The 17,451-nt window shown below is 37.0% G+C and overlaps 1 protein-coding gene across 1 annotated transcript in view; it reads left to right on the plus strand.

The window, feature by feature from the left end:
* LOC118836678 (probable small intestine urate exporter) overlaps positions 1 to 17,451 on the plus strand; it is a 107,122-nt gene that overhangs the window by 66,141 nt on the left and 23,530 nt on the right. Inside the window, exons 6-7 of the mRNA XM_036743900.1 lie at positions 2,399 to 2,517; positions 2,898 to 3,059. Coding sequence (XP_036599795.1) covers positions 2,399 to 2,517; positions 2,898 to 3,059 — 281 coding nt within the window. The remainder of the gene's footprint in view (positions 1 to 2,398; positions 2,518 to 2,897; positions 3,060 to 17,451) is intronic.

Raw genomic sequence — 17,451 nt, forward strand, 5'->3', positions numbered from 1 at the left:
AAGAAACTGAGAAGTCTGGTCCTGGGAGAGTTGTGATGATGTGTAATGCAAGTGTCTTGGAGAAATCTAAAGTATGTTCAGATGTTCTGTAATTGGTTATCCTCAGTGATGAGGAGAAACATATTTGACTGTAGAACTTGAACTGATAGTGCATTCAGAAGTCACTGGCTCTCCAGAGTCCTGCCATTCTATTGAATTCTCCCTGCTTGGTGATACAGGAATGAAAGAAGAGAGGGGGCTGTAAGGGGAGAGGCTTTGAACTCTCAACATCTAAGGTCAACATGTAGTCTCTGCATATAAACCTTGGTTCTTTACTTCTGTATTTTTTTGTTTTGTTGTTGTTAGAGATTGGAGGCTGAGACTTCGAGTGTTTCAAAAAGTCCAGGAATAAAGTCTAAGCCAGGTGTTTGTAGCCAGCTAATGCACATTAGAATCCCTGGGCAGTGCAAAGCAACCTTTGGGACCCAGCACAATAGTACTGATACAAGGACTGAATATTAAATACTTTCTATATACTGAGCTTTATGTAAATCCCAGAGGAAATAAATGAAAATGATATAGTTCCTGAACTCTAGGAGTTTATATTCTAATAGATGAGAGAATATATATATGTATATATATAATGTATATATATATATACATACATATATGTGTGTGTATGTATGTACATATTTGTGTGTGTGTGTATGTATGGCAATGACATACAGGGAGTATTTATTTGTTGTTTTGTTAAAGAAGTCACTGGGGTAGTAAATAGATTCATAAGAGGGTTGACTGAAAGTCCTTTTCAGTTAGTAATGACAGTCAAAAATCTCATATTTCTAAGAAGAAGTAGAAATGAAGTGGAGTACAGAAAGGAATGTGTTGTATAAAGCATTGCTAGGACTTGGTAGATATTGTGGGCTTTGCTCACTCAATCACCAGTTAGTCCAGAACATTCCCCAGGGCAGAAATTTTAAAACTGAATGCATTAATTCCAAGGGCATAAAATATAGGAGTTTAGACAGTAAATGGAAAGAAGATAACTCACGTGAAATGTCAAGGGTGGTTATGTGAAAGCCAAAAGACTAAAGCAATCCTCTATTTAAGTAAGTTTGGCTAAAGATTAACATTGTAAGGATATGATTTGGAGAGGAAAAAAGGTGTGCTAGGCCCCCATGTAAATCCAAACCACTGAGCAAAAGTTTAATTTACATTTCTAGCATCTCCAGTGTCAGTCTTCTCACAGTGATAAACAAAATAAAAGTACCCTACAAACCCATATCTGAGAAGCATTTACTTTCCTCTTTCAGGTTGCTTTCTACTTGCTCTATACATGATTTATGTATTTATTTGCATATTGTCTCTTGAATTAGACTGGGAGACCCTTGATATCAAGACAGTGATTTTTGTCTTTATATCCCTATTCTTTAACACAGTGCATAGTACATAATAGACACTTAATAATTGTTTGTTGACTGATTGCTTCTGTACTTACATGAATCATTGTTACCCTGTGCTTAGTGATAGTTTGTTATTCAGCATAATTGCCACTGAATTTAATTTTTTCATTTTACTATATAATTAGCTGGAAATTGCTTATAAGAAAAGGTCACTTGTCCCCCAGAAACTTTTGTCCTTAACTGATACCTTTTACTACCATTACTTGAGATTGCCATGAGAGTTGTGGGATTTTCTACAACATCAGAGGTTAGCTAGATATGGTGAGGTCATGTCAATTTGTTCTCTCTCACTCAGAAACCAAAGCCAATTGTGTCTCCACACTTCCTTCCCCAATTTCAAAGCAGAAGTGGATTAACTTCCTCAAGTTATGTTCTTGGCAGGAACAGTAACTTGGAAGCCAGTCCAAATAAATGATTGGGGACGAAAGTCACAATAAAGTTATTCTTTTCCTGTTTCTGAACAGAAAGATACCCCATAAATTTACAGCCACAAAGTAGAGTGGTAGGGGAAGAAGATTGCCAGGATGTGATGGGTAGTATACAAATGTGAACTGTGTGAATATGACCATGCAACTTGTGAATAAGCTTTCAATTATTTTTATAATGACTTCTTTTTTAGGTATTATTTGGAACTCAGTGGTCTCTGTGGCCCTTTCCTGTTCACTTAACATCCTTAATAATAAGCAGCACATGCTAACTGAAGGTTTTTCTGTTCACTGAAGTTAGAGAATGAGGGAGAGATGTGGATAAGGAGAAGATGGATACTAGAAACCTTAAATACTAGATTTAGTTTGATTGAGAAGGGAAAAAAAAACAAAAGAAGATGGTCAGCTTCTCTCACTTTTCACAGCTTCACAGGAGTGAAGGTTGTTCAGAGCACGAGAGCTATGAGAAAAAATAAACTAATTCAAAAACAGAAATCTAGAAGCACTCACTGTATCCTCTTTTCCTCCTAGGAGCTATTGGTTTGGCTTGTTGTCCTCTTTCCTTTTTTCTTATTTATGATGATCCCATGACTCACCCATATATAAGTGACAGTGAAAAGGAATACATTATTTCTTCATTGCCGATAGAGGTGAGTTAATAACAGTAGCTTGTTGTTATGCTATATTTTATATAAAGTATCTTGTTAGCAAAACACAACTACCAAGTATTTCATTATTATCAATTTATTGATGAGGCTTACAAATGGAAAATGACTGCCCAGCCCACACAACTACTAAGTGATAGCAGCAAGACAAATGCAGGTTCCTGACTCCAACTCTGGTATTCTTCCATTTACACCACACTAACTGTTAAAAGAATTCGCATCTTTTAGATGTATTTCTGGTTGAATTTCTCAGATATGATCAGGTTATCATTGTGCCCCTAAATGTTGCTATGAACAGGAGACACGTTTTACTCTTTCAATTCTAATCTACTCTTTCAGTAAACTACCACTGTATTTTGTTTCAGGTCATGCCCATTGGCTGGTCTTTACCTATCAAAGCAATGGTTGGCTCCTTACCACTTTGGGCCATTATGATTATTTGTTTTTGTTATTTCTGGATATTTGCCAGCATGTCGGATGCATTACCAATCCTCTTCAACAATATGTTTCATCTTGACATCAGAAATGTGAGCATATTATACCTATTTTTGATGTATCTTTTTAAGCATTTTTTGATTTTGAGTTGATTAAGCAATCAAAATTAATAAGCACCTACTATGTGGCAAGCACTATGCTAGGCACTAGGCATATAAATATAAAGAAGGTAATAGCTCATAATCACAAGGAGTTTGCATTTTAACGGGTAGATATATACATCTGTTTGTACATGTAAGTACACATATGGCATAAATATAAGGAGAATAAATATAGATATTTACCAAGTAGTTAAATAGAAAGTAGTTAGAGAAGGAGGGCCCTAGAAGTTGAGGGGCTCAGGAAAGGTGTCATAAAGAAAAGACTCTACGAGTCTGAGGTACAGAGAAATTGAATTCCTTATGGGATGGCTAGTTTATGGAGGGGGAAGATGGAGTATTATGGAAGAGGAATAAGGAAAAGGTGAATGTGGGTGCATCAGAGTTTTAGAGGGATATCAATTTCCAATGAAGCCAGAAAGATAGGTTGGGCCAAGGTATAAAGGGTATTAAAAGCTTGAGATAATAGCATCTATATCCTTACAGAAGTAGATGTGGATCAGACCTTAAAGATAATGTAGGTCAATATCCCCATTTTGAACATGAGAAATGGAACCAGAACTGAGAATATATGAGAACCAAAAGAAATGAAATAATATTCCAAGCATCACATAGTGAGATACTGATACAACCCATACTTGTGACGTGGTATCCTGAATCCTAGTCAAGAGCTCTGCCCTCTTAACTATTTTTCTCCTAAAAAGTTCTGATTCTTTCACTTGATCTTAGCATATGACTTTAAGCTATAATGAAAATGAAGAGAACATAATGAACTAAAGGTGTACATAGGATAAGGACATAAGGATGTCAAGGTACCATTCAGTGAGTAGTTGATGGTAGCATTAGGTGACATAGACAGTTATGTATAGCCATGTTGTTGTCTACATGATTGAAGGTTACCCTAATCTAAAATAACTCCTAATGCAGTTGGCATAGTAGCTGAAACACTTAAGTACTTATTAAATTCTTGCTCATTGGCTTATTAATTGAAATTCTACCATTTTAAATTTATTTTTTTAGTTTGGCTGCCTTTCATGATTCTAGACATCAGCTTTTAAAATCCAAATAACCCCAAGAGTTCCAAGAAAATGACTCCTTATCAATTACTAACAAATTAGTGTGAATTGATTTCTTGAGTCGAATCCTGCTAGAAACATGGATTTGTTAAATAGGAGTTTGAAATGGGGTTAGAAATTAGAAATAATTATGGATTATCAATCACTAATTTAAGGACTGCAAGCATGATGCATGCTTTTTAAATCATCTTTGTTCTTATTGTTATTTAATTTTTATTATTTGACTTTTTCTAATTAAATAAAAAATAATTTTGATTCATTTTTGTAAAGTTTTGAGTTCCAAATTCTATCCCTTCCTCACTCCCCACACTAACCCCAGAGATGCTAAGCTATCTGATACAGGTTATACATGTGCAATGTTGTAAAACACTTCTATTTTAGTTATATCACAGAATGAAAAGAGAAAGAGAGAGAGGTAGAAAGAGAGGGAAAGGAAGGAGGGAAGGAAGAAAGGAAGAAGGAATGAAGGAAGGAAGGAAGGAAGGAAGGAAGGAAAGAAGGAAGGAAGGAAGGAAGGAGGGAAAGAAGGAAGGAAGGAAGGGAAGGGAAGGAAAGGGTAAGGAAGGAAGGGAGAAAAGGAGGAGGAAAGGAAAGAGAAAAAAACAGTATGCTTCAGTCTGTATTCAGATGCCATTAGTTCTTTCTTTAGAGGCAGATAGGATTTTTCACCATAAATCCTTTGTGATTATCTTGGATTATCATATTTCTGTCAATAGCTACTAAATTATCCATGGTTGTTCATTGTACAATATTGTTGTTACTATGTACAATGTTCTCATCACTCAGTTCCTAATGTTTTTGAGTTCCAGATTTTCTTCCCCTCTGAGATATTGGTCTATGTCCAGTTTCTGCCCTACCATTTTCCAAGTTTCCCAGCAGGTTTTGTGAAATAGTGAATTTTTAGCCCAGAAGCTGGATTCTTTGGGTATGTCAAAGTGTAGATTGCTATAGTCATTGACTATTGTGTCTTGTGTGCCTAACCTATTCCACTGATCTACCACTCTGTTTCTTAGCCAGTACCAAGGAGTTTTGATGACTGCTGCTTTACAGTACAGTTTAATACCTGGTATGCCTAGGCCACTTTCCCTAGCATTTCTTTTCATTAATTCCCTTGATGTTCGGGACCTCTTGTTCTTCCAGACAAATTTTATTATTATTTTATGCAGTTCTGTAAAATAATTTTTTAGTAGTTCAATTGGTATGGCACTGAATAAGTAAATTAATTTAGGTAAAATTGTCATTTTTATTATATTAGCTCAACCTAACATTGAGCAACTGATGTTTTTCCATTTATTTAGATCTGATTTTATTTGTTTGAGTAGTGTTTTGTAATTGTGTTCATAGAGTTCCTGGGTTTATCTTGGGAGGTAGACTCCCAAATATTTTATAGTGTCTACAGTAACTTTAAATGGAAGTTCTTTTTCTATCGCTTGCTGTTGGGCTTTGTTACTAATGTATAGCAATGCTGATTATTTGTGTGGGTTTATTTTATATTCTGCAACTTTGCTAAAGCTGTTTATTATTTCAAATAGTTTTTTACTTGATTCTCTGGGATTCTCTATGTAAATCATCATATCATCTGCAAAAAGCAATAATTTAGTTTCTTCTTTGCCTATTCTAATTACTTCAATTTCTTTTTCTTCTCATTGCTACAGCTAACATTTCTAGTACCAAATTGAATAATAGGGGTGATAATGGACACCCTCATTTCACCCCAGATATTATTGGGAATGGATCTAGCTTATCCCCATTACACATAATGCTTGTTGATGGATTTAGGTAGATGCTATTTATAATTATAAGGAAAGTTCTTTTTAGTTCTATGCTTTCTAGTGGTTTTAATAAGAATGGGTGTTGTATTTTCTCAAAGGTTTTTTCTGAATCTATTGAAATAATCACATGGTTTCCATTAGTTTTGTTGTTGATATGGTCAATTATGCTGATAGTTTTCTTAATATTAAACCAGCCTTGCATTCTTGCAATAAATCCTACCTGGTCATAGTGTATTATTCTAGTGATAAGTTGCTGCAATCTTTTTGCTAATATTTTATTTAAAATTTTTGCATCAATATTCATTAGGGAAATTGGTCTATAATTTTCTTTCTCTGTTTTGACTCTACCTGGTTTGAGTATTAGTACCATATTTGGTACTAATACTCATAAAAAGAATTTGTTAGGACTCCTTCTTCACCTATTTTCCCAAATAGTCTATAAAGTATAGTAATTAATTGTTCTTTAAATGTTTGATAGAATTCACGTGTAAAACTATCTGGACATAGAGATTGTTTCCTAGGGAGTTAATTGATGGCTAACTCAATTTCTTTTTCTGAGGTGGGACTATTAAGGTGTACTTCCTCTTCTGTTAACCTGGGTGATTTATGTTTTTGTAAATATTCATCCATTTCCCTAAGGTTGTGAAATTCATGGGCATACAATTAGGCATAATAATTCCTAATTGTTGTTTTAATTTCCTCTTCATTGGAGGTGAATTCACCCTTTTCATTTTTGATACTGCTAATTTGATTTTCTTCTTTTTTTATAACCAAATTGACCAAAGGTTTATCAATTTTATTGTTTTTTATTTCATGAAACCAGCTCTTAGTTTTATTTATTAATTTAATACTTTCTTGATTTCAATTTTATTAATCTCTCCTTTTGAGTATGTGCTATGTACCACTGAGAAAAAAGTATATTCCTTTTTATTGGTATTCAGTTTTCTTTAGAAGTCTATCACATCTGCCTTTTCTAAAATTCTGTTCACCTCCTTACCTTCTTTTTTATTTATTTTGAGGTTAGATGTATCAAGTTCAGAGAAGGGGAGGTTGAAACCCCCCACTAGCACATTTTTGCTGTCTATTTCTTCCTGCCAAGTGTGGGGGAGGGGTGGTCTCTGCTGTTGTCTGTCCTGGTGTCTGCCACTTCCCTTGAGTGTGTGAAGGCACCTCTGGGTTCCTGGTGTTGACCTTTGGTGTAACCACTTCCCTGGGCCTCTGGAATTCCTGCTGTTTGGCTACTGAGGCCCCACTTCTGGCTCCTGTATTTCAAGATTCTATTTCAAGGAGTGTAATCTGGGTGAAGGAAAGGGATGAGAGCCATTTTATTTCATCATCATGTGTCCTGGAAGTTCAAGACGGCAAGTTTCAAACCTTTAGACTGCGGACTGCAAGCCTCAGGAGTAGTTGTTCTCGCTGCTGCAGGTGCTGTGTTGCTGCCTCCCATAGCTCCAACAGACTCCTGTCCTTGGCTGTGAGGCCCAGGGATCAACACCAGTTTTGCACACCCAGCCTAGATGGCTGGCCAAATTCCGCAGGTGCTTCAGCTTTGGTGTGTCCTGGTATAGCTCCATGCACCAGGCACTCTCCCAGCCTACATATCCATTCTGTTGACCCTGCAGACTCTCCAGGCTTGGAAATGCGCCCTACTCAATCTGCTAGTGGCTTCTAAAGTCCTCAAATCTTCTCAGATTCACTTTTTTTAGAGGTATCTGACAGAATTTTTGAGAGAACTCCAGTAAGACACTGTTTTCAAGTGGCCATGTTGGCTCCCAATCTTTCTATGATTTTTTTTTCTGTAATCACCCCACTTGTCATTTCTTATAGCACAGTAATATTCTATTGCAATCATATGCTACAACTTGTTCAGCCAGTCCTCAATTGATGAGAATCCCTCAATTTCCAATCCTTAGCCACCACAAAAGAGTTACTATAAATATTTTTGAACAAATAGGTCCTTTCCCCCTTTTAAAATCTCTTTGGGGTACAGACCAAGTAGAGTTATTGCTGGATCAAAAGGCATGCACAATTTAAAAACCCTTTGAGCATAGTTGCAGATTGTTCTTCAGAATGGTTACATCAATTAACAACTCCATCAACAATACATTAGTGTCCCACTTTTCCTACATCTCGTGCAATATTTACATTTCTTTGCTGTCCTATTAGCCAATCTGATGGGTGTGAGGTGGTACCAGAGTTGTTTTAATATGCATTTCTCTAATCAGTAGTGATTTAGAGTATTTTGCTATGACTATAGATAGCTTTGATTTTTTCACTTGAAAACTGCCTGTTTTTATCTTTTGGCCACTTATAAATTGGAGAATGACTTGTAGTCTTCTCAATTTAACTCAGTTCTCTCTATATTTGAGAAATAAGGCCTTCATTGGAGATACTTGCTGTAAAATTTTCCCCCAGTTTTCTGCTATCTGATTGTGGTTGCATTGGTTTCAGGGGGCAAAAACTTCTAAAATTTATTATCAAAATTATCCATTTAATATTTCATAATGTTCTCTAGCTCTTGTTTGGTCCTAAATTATTCCCTTCTCCATAGATCTGACAGATATACTATTCTTTGCTTTTCTAATTTGCTTATGGTATCACTTCTTAAGTTTAGTGATATTTTGACCTAATTTCTGCCATACTGTTTTTCAGTTCTCCAAGAAGTTTTTGTCAAAAATGTCTTTGGTTTTATCAAGCACTAAATTATTATGGCAGTTTACTATAATGTATTGTAAAATTAATCTATTCCTCTGATCCACTACTCTATTTATTTGCCAGTGCCAGGATCTTTTGATGATTACCACTTCATCATGCAATTAGATGTCTGGTAGGACTAGGCCATATATTTTCACATTTATTTCTCATTGAGTCCTTTGATATGCTCGACTTTTTGTTCTTTCATATGAATTTTGTTATTATTTTTTCCAGCTCTATAAAATAATTTTTGATAGTATGATTTGTATAACACTGAATAAGTATATTAATTTGGTAGAATTGTCATTTATTAAATATTGATTTGGCCTACCCATGAGCAATTAATGTTTTTTCCAGTTGTTTAGATCTGATTTCATTTGTGTGAAAAGCATTTTATAATTGTGTTCTTATAGTCCCTTGATTTTTCTTGAAAGGTATAATCCCCAGTAATTTATAATGTCTTCAGTTATTTTAAATGCAATTTGTCTTTCTATCCTTTGCTGCTAGACTTTGTTTATGTATGCATATATATGCACATATACATATACACATATATGTGTGTATACACACATATGTATTTATATATGTACACACACACTCACACATACATACATAGATGCATACATACATTTTACATGCATACACGTATTGTATATGTATGCATGTATGTATATGTGTGTATATGTATACTTAAATACGAATGCTGGTTATTCATATGAGTTTATTTTGTATCCTGCCACTTTGCTAAAATTATTAATTATTTCAAGTAGTTTTTTTTTACTTTATTCTCTAGAATTTCCTCAGTATACCATCATTTCATCTGCAGAGTGAGAGTTTGTTTCCTTGTTGCCTATTCTAATTTCCCTGATTTCTTTTTCTTTTTTTATTGCTATAGCTAACATTTCCAGTACAATAATGAATAATAGTTGTGATAGGAGCATAGTTTCTTTACCCCTGATCTTATTGGGAAGGCTTCTAGCTTATCCCCATGACAGCTAAGGTTTGCTGATGGCTTTAGATACATGCTACTCATCATTTTCAGGAAAGCCTCATTTATTCCCATGCTGTCTTGTGTTTTCAAAAGGATTGGCTGTTGTATACTGTCAAAAGTTTTTTCTGTGTTTGTGAAGAAAATCATATGATTTCTGTTGATTTTGCTCTTGATTTGATCAATTGCACTGATAGTTTTTTTTTTTTCTGACATCGAACCAGCCCTGCCCCTCTTGGTATACCCCTCTTGGTATAAATCCCACCTGTTCACAGTGTATTATCCTTGTGATATATTGCCATAATCTCCTTACTAGTATTCATTTAAAATGTTTGCATCAATATTCATTAGGAAAATTGGTCTATAATTTTCCTTCTCTATTTTTGCTATACCTAGTTTATGTATCAGCACAATATTTGTGTTGTAAAAGGAATCTGATAGGACAACTTCTCCTACTTTTCCAAATTATATAGTATGGAAATTAATTCCTGATAAATGTTTGGTTGAAATCATTAGTAAATCCAGATGGCCCTGAAGATTTTATCTTTGGGAGGTAATTTATGGCTTGTTAAATTTCTTTTTCTAACATGGGATTATTTAGTTATTCTACTTCCTCTTCTTTGCAATTATATATTTTTTGGAAATATTCATCCATTTTCCTTACATTGTCAAATTTATTGGCATATAGCTGGGCAAAATAGCTCCTTATAATTGCTTTGATTTCCTCTTGATTGGTGGTGAATTTATCACTTTTATTTTTAATACTGGAAATTAGCTTTCTTGTTTATTTAATCAAATTAACCATTTTTTTTCATAAAACCGGCTTCTAATTTTATTGTTAGTTTAGCACATTTCTTACTTTCTCTTTTATTAATCTCTCCTTTGATTCTCAGGATTTCTAATTTGGTGTTCAATTTGGGATTTTTAATTTTTTTCAAGTTTTTCTTTTTTATGTTGGCATGCACAATTCATTGATCTGATCATTCTCTGTTTTATTGATGTAAACATTTAGAGATGTAAATACTGCTAAGTACCTCCTCTAAGTATTGCTTTGGCTGCAACTCATAAATTTTGGTATGTTGTCTCCTTGTCAATCTCTTTGATGAAATTATTTGTTAATTCTGTATACTGGGTCTCAGTGGTTTGTTGAAGTGAGGTTTGCTGCTGGCTTACTGGGATCCTTCTTGCTTTGGATTGCCTTCCCCTTTTGCCTGAGAGAGACAAACCATTTTTGTGAATCTTCCAAGCTTCCTGGCCTAAAATATGGTTTCACCCCATCTTTTTGCCCGTTTTGCTCTTCCCAGATTTACTTCAGAGAGCTATTTTGTGATTATTTGGAGGTTGATATTTGAGTTATGATGCTTGGAGGTGAATTATGAGAGTTACACTGATTTTTTGCCTTCTTGGCTTCCAGAAGTCTAAAAGCTGCTTTTAAACAATATTGATGTTACTGTATGCAACATTTTCTTGGTTCAGGCTCAGTTTGCTCTTCATTATCTTATGCAAGTCCAATGCCAGAAACCCCCACATGTCTCAGCATAGCCAGAGGAAAGGGCAGACTCCAGCTCTGAGACCTGTCACACACTTCAGGGAAGTCCCAGGCAAATAGGCAACTTGATGGCCAGACCTCTACTTGCTTCAGCATAGCTCAGAGCAAACAGGCAATTTCCATTAACCAGACAGCTACATGCTCCAGTATAGCCCCGGGGAAATGTAAAAAAAAGCCCATTGGCCTCAGCACATTCCAGACACCATGAGTAGGACATTGGCTTAGCAACAGGTTCTGCCTTGAGCAGCAACAGTCTCCACCCCACCCCACCCCCCCCAACACACACACACCCATTCAGTGCAGCATCAGACAAAAGAGTCCCACATGGGTCTCAGGGAAATATCAGAGGATTACCAGATAAATAGTCAAGACCTGCAGTCCCTGGCACAAGAACTCTGAGACAGTACCCCTTCCACTCCAGGAGCAGAGCTCAAATTTAAAAGAAAGGGAAAAGGTCAAAAAAAGATGAGCAAAAAAAAAAAAAGAATTTGACCATAGAAAGTTATTATGGGTACAGGGAAGAACAAGACAAAAACTCAGAAGACGAGAACAATAGGCAAGGGCACAAAGAAAAATGGGAAGTGGTCACAAGCTCATAAAGAATTCATGCAAGAGCTCAAAAAAAAGTAGAAGAATCATGAAGAATCATATCATCTGCAGAGTGAGAGTTTTGTTTCCTTGTTGCCTATGAAGAAGAGGTAAAAAAATTGGGAAAAGAAATAAGAATGATGCAAAAGAGTTATGAAAAAGTAGAGTCAACAGCTTGGAAAAAGAAAACAACTCCTTAAAAAATAAAATTGGCCAAATGGAAAAGGAGATACAAAAATCCACTGCAGAAAACACCACCTGAAAAAGTACAATTGGTCAAATTAAAAAGAAAATTCAAAAGTTAACTAAAGTACTCTTTAAAAGTTAGAATTGGCAAGGGCAGCTAATGAGACATCAATAATCAAACAAATTCAAAAGAATGAAAAAGTGGAAAATAGAAAATACCTTATGGGGAAAAACAACTGACTAGGAAAACACATCCAGGAGAGATGTAAGAATCAGTGGACTATGTGAAAGACAAAATCAAGAGGAGGACCTGGATAGCATCTTTCAAGAAATTATTCGGGGAAGGGGAAAGAGGCAAGGTGGTGGAGTAAAAGCAGAGACTTGCTTGAACTTTCCCCCAAACCCCTCCAAATAACTGTAAAAATGACTCTAAACAAATTCTAGAACAGTAGAGCACACAAAATGACAGAGTAAAACAAATTTCCAGCAAAAGACAACCTGGAAGGTCAACAGGAAAGGTCTATTGTGCTGGGCTGGCAGAGGAGCACAGTCCAATGTAGGCCATGCCTGCACAGATGAGGCTGGAACAAGACTCAGGGGACTGAATCACTGTCAATTATGACATTTTCCAGTCTTCTCAACCCTCAAACACAAGAGACAACTTAGAACACCAGTGAGAAAGGTCTGTCAGACCTGGGAAGGAGAAGAGCAAGGTCTGGCCCCAAACCCAGGATGGTGTGGTGATGGCTGCTTCCAGAACTCTTGGGACAGAGATAGTGGGGCAATGGGACAGCTGATCTGAGGGGGATTGCAGGGACCTCTTTGCTGGCACTAAGGCAGAATTCTCTTGCTTTGCTCCTGTTTCAATCTGGGTCACAGTTCTGGGTGGCAGTCCTGGGGTGAGGAAAAGTGCTGGTGTGGTGAAGCTTGTGGCTGTAATGGACAGGGAATTCTATTCACAGTTCCAAGGCAGAAAAGAGTGCTTGTGGTAATTCAAGGACCAGAGCACAGGCCAGGAGAGGAGGAAACACCTCTTCTTTGATCATACCACCTCAGAGGAGCTGAAAATTTACAGGTCTCTAAAAATATCAGTGAAAACAGGTGCACAAAGCCCCCAAACTTGGGAGAATTTTACACTCCACCCTGGAAGAGGAGTAATACCTTAACAAAGAGTTAAAACATCCAATAATTGCCTGGGGAAAATGAGCGAACAGCAGGAAAAATAATCAGACTATAGTATCTTACTTTGTGGACAAAGAAGATCAAAACATACAACCAGAAGAAGACAACACAGTCAAAACTCCTACATTGAAAACCTCCAAGGAAAATAGGAATTTGTCACATGCCATGGAAGAGCTCAAAAAGGATTTTGAAAATCAGAGAAGTAGAGGAAAAATTTGGGAGAGAAATGAGAGTGATGCAAGCAGCTTGCTAAAACAGATCCAGAAAAATACCGAAGAAAATAATACCTTAAAAAACAGACGAGCCAAAATGGCAAAAGAGGTCCAAAAAGCCAATGACGAGAAGAATTCCTTAAAAAGCAAAATTGGCCAAATGGAAAATGTGGTCCAAAAGTTCGCTGAAGAAAAATAATTCCTTAAAAATTAGAATGGAGCTGCGTGGATCAACGAAACCAGAAGCTGGGCGGAAAGTGCCCTAGCACCCAGAATCAGTGAGCTGCGGCAGTTACCAGACTTCTCAACCCACAGACATCAAAGACAGGAGAAGGTTAGTGGGAAAAGCTGCAGGAGTGGAAGGAGTTTGAGGTTTGGCTACCAGCCCCGGGGGCAGCAGAGGTGGGGCAGCTATGCCCCAGGCCCACCTGGTGGGAGGAATTAAGTGGCAGATTAGAGGAGGAGTGCACAGCCTGCTGAAGATCTAAGCCCAGTCTGGGTTGGGGGTTCTTGGGGAAGGAGCAGTGCTGGTGTGGCAGAGCTGGCATACCCCCTCCCCCCAAACGTGGAACATAGAACTCTTTAGTTTACAAGCAGTCATACCCCGCTTAAAAACTCAAGGGTCAAAATAGTTGGTTGGGAATAGGGCCAGGCAGCAAAAACACACCCAGATTCAGTCTCAGACTTTGGATTCTTTCTTTGGTGACAAAGGAGACCAAAACATACAGCCTAAAGAAGTCAATAAAGTGCAAGAGCCTACACCAAAAGCCTCCAAGAAAAACATGAACTGGTCCCAGGCCATGGAAGAGCTCAAAAAGGATTTGGAAAAGCAAGTTAGAGAAGTAGAGGAAAAATTGGGAAGAGAAATGAGAAGGATGCCAGGAAACCATGAAAAACAAGTCAATGACTTGCTAAAGGAGACCCAAAAAAATACTGAAAAATATACTGAAGAAAACAACACCTTAAAAAATAGACTAACTCAAATGGCAAAAGAGCTCCAAAAAGCCAATGAGGAGAAGAATGCCTTGAAAGGCAGAATTAGCCAAATAGAAAAGGAGGTCCAAAAGACCACTGAAGAAAATACTACTTTAAAAATTAGATTGGAGCACGGGGAAGCTAGTGACTTTATGAAAAATGAAGATATTATAAAACAGAACCAAAGGAATGAAAAAATGGAAGACAATGTGAAATATCTCATTGGAAAAACCACTGACCTGGAAAATAGATCCAGGAGAGATAATTTAAAAATTGTTGGACTACCTGAAAGCCATGATCAAAAAAAGAGCCTAGATATCATCTTTCAAGAAATTATCAAGGAGAACTGCCCTGATATTCTATAGTCACAGGGCAAAATAGAAATTGAAAGAATCCATCGATCGCCTCCTCAAATATATCCCAAAAAGAAATCTCCTAGGAATATTGTCACCAAATTCCAGAGCTCCCAGATCAAGGAGAAAATACTGCAAGCAGTCAGAAAGAAACAATTTGAGTATTGTGGAAACCCAATCAGAATAACCCAAGATCTGGCAGCTTCTACATTAAGAGATTGAATGGAATACGATATTCCCGAGGTCAATGGAGCTAGGATTAAAACCAAGAATCACCTACCCTGTAAAACTGAGTATCATCCTCCAAGGCAAAATATGGATTTTTAATAAAATAGAGGACTTTCAAGCTTTCTCAGTGAAAAGACCAGAACTGAATAGAAAATTTGACTTTCAAACATAAGAATCAAGAGAAGCATGAAAAGGTAATCAAGAAAAACAACAAGAAAAAGAAATTGCAAGGGACTTACTAAAGTTGAACTGTTTTGTTTTCATTCCTATGTGGAAAGATTATGTGTATGATTCATGAGACCTCAGTATTGGGGTAGCTGAAGGGAATATGCATATATGTATATATGTTTATGTACATATATATATATATAAGTGAATGTGTATGTATGTATATATCCATGTGTATATATATATACATACATATATATATATATATAGAGAGAGAGAGAGAGAGAGAGAGAAAGAGAGAGAGAGAGAGAGACAGAGAGAGAGAGAGAGAGAGAGAGAGAGAGAAAGAGAGAGAGAGAGAGAGAGAGAGAGAGAGAGAGAGAGAGAGAGGACACAGGGTGAGTTTAGGATGAAGGGAAGATATCTAAAAGAAATAAAATCAAATTAAGGGAGGAGAGAGGAACATATTGAGAGAGGGAGATAGGGAGAGACAGAATGGGGTCGATTATCTCACATAAAGGTGGCAAGAGGAAGCAGTTCTGTGGGAGGAGGGGAGAGGGCAGGTGAGGAGGGAATGAGCGAATCTTGCTCTCATGAGTTTGGGGTATCTTACCCCACAGGAAAGAAGAGGGAAGAAGATAAAAAGGGGGGGATGATAGAGGGGAGGGCAGATGGGGGTGGAGGTAATCAAAAACAAACACTTTCAAAAGGGGACAAGGTCAAGGAAGAAAATTCAATAAAGGAGGATGGGTTGGGAAGGAGCAAAATATAGTTAGTCTTTCACAACATGAGTATTGTGGAAGGGTTATACATAATGATACGCATGTGGCCTAGGTTGAATTGCTTGACTTCTTAGGGAGGGTGGGTGGGACCAGAAGAGGGGAGAGAATTTGGAACTCAAAGTTTTAAAAACAGATGTTCCAAAACAAACAAAGAAAAGTTTTTGCATGCAACTAGAAAATAAGATACACAGGCAATGGGGTGCAGAAATTTATTTTTCCCTACAAGAAAGGAAGGGAAAAGGGGATGGGAGGGGAGTGGGGTGACAGAAGGGAGGGCTGACTGGTGAACAGGGCAACCAGAATATATGCCATCTTGGAGTGGGGGGGAGAGTAGAAATGGGGAGAAAATTTGTAATTCAAACTCTTGTGAAAACCTATGCTGAAAACTAAATATGTTAAATAAATAAATTAAATTTAAAAAAATTAGAATGGAACAAATGGAAGCTAATGACTTTGTGAGAAATCAAGAACTTATAAAACAGAACTAAAAGAATGAAAACATAGAAGACAATGTGAAATATCTCATTGGAAAAACCACTGACCTGGAAAATAGATCCAGGAGAGATAATTTTAAAATTATTGGACTACCTGAAAGCCATGATCAAAAAAGGGCCTTGATATCATCCATACAAGTTGAAAGGTCAGCAAGAAATGTCTGTCACACCAGAGTGAGATAGGAGCATAATTCAATGCAGGCCATGCAAGCACAGACTGAGCCCTAGCAAACCCAAAGCAGGCCTCAGGGCCACTGAATCACTCACAGCAGTGGTGGTTTCCACAACTCTCAGCCCACAGATGCCAAAGACAACTTGGAAAGTCAGCAGGAAATTTCCATTGCACCTGAGTGAGTATGGAGCCGAGTTCTGGGCCTAACAAACCAGGAGCAGTCCTTGGGAGTGACTGACTCAGGAGCTGCAACCACTGCTTCTGGAGCTCTCTGGAAGGAAAAAGAAGCAAGGATTGCCACTGAGAGTCACCTACCTAGCAAAACTGAGTGTAGTACAATGTTCAATGAGATGGAGGACTGTCAAATATTCTTAATGAAAGACTAGAGATGAATGGAAATTTGACTTTTAAGTACACAATTCAAAAGAAAAATAAAAATAATGTAAACAGGAAAGGGAAATTATAAAGGACTTAATAAGGTTAAACTATTTACATTCCTACATGGGAAGATAATATGTGCACCTCACAAGTCCTTTCTCATTGGGTAGTTAGAAGGAGTATATATAGACAGAGGGTACAAGTGTAAGTTGAATATGAATGAAAGATATCTAAATAATAAAATTAAGAAGTGAGAGAGAACACTGGGAGAAGGAGAATGTACTGTGAGAAAGAAAGGGAAAGGTAGAACAGGGTAAATTACCTCATATAAGAGATAAGAAAAAGTTTTACAGTAGAGGGCAAGAGGGGGAAAGGGAATACAGATTGGGGGAGAGGGTAGTCAGAAGCAAAAGACTTTTGAGGAGGGACACAGTGAAAGGAGAGAGAGAACAGAATAAATGGGGGGATAGAATGGAGAGAACTATAGTTAGCAATAGTAACTGTGGAAAAAAATTGAAGCAAATTTCTC

The sequence above is a fragment of the Trichosurus vulpecula genome, chromosome 2 (genome assembly GCF_011100635.1).
Source record: "Trichosurus vulpecula isolate mTriVul1 chromosome 2, mTriVul1.pri, whole genome shotgun sequence".
In the NCBI taxonomy this organism is placed as follows: domain Eukaryota; kingdom Metazoa; phylum Chordata; class Mammalia; order Diprotodontia; family Phalangeridae; genus Trichosurus; species Trichosurus vulpecula.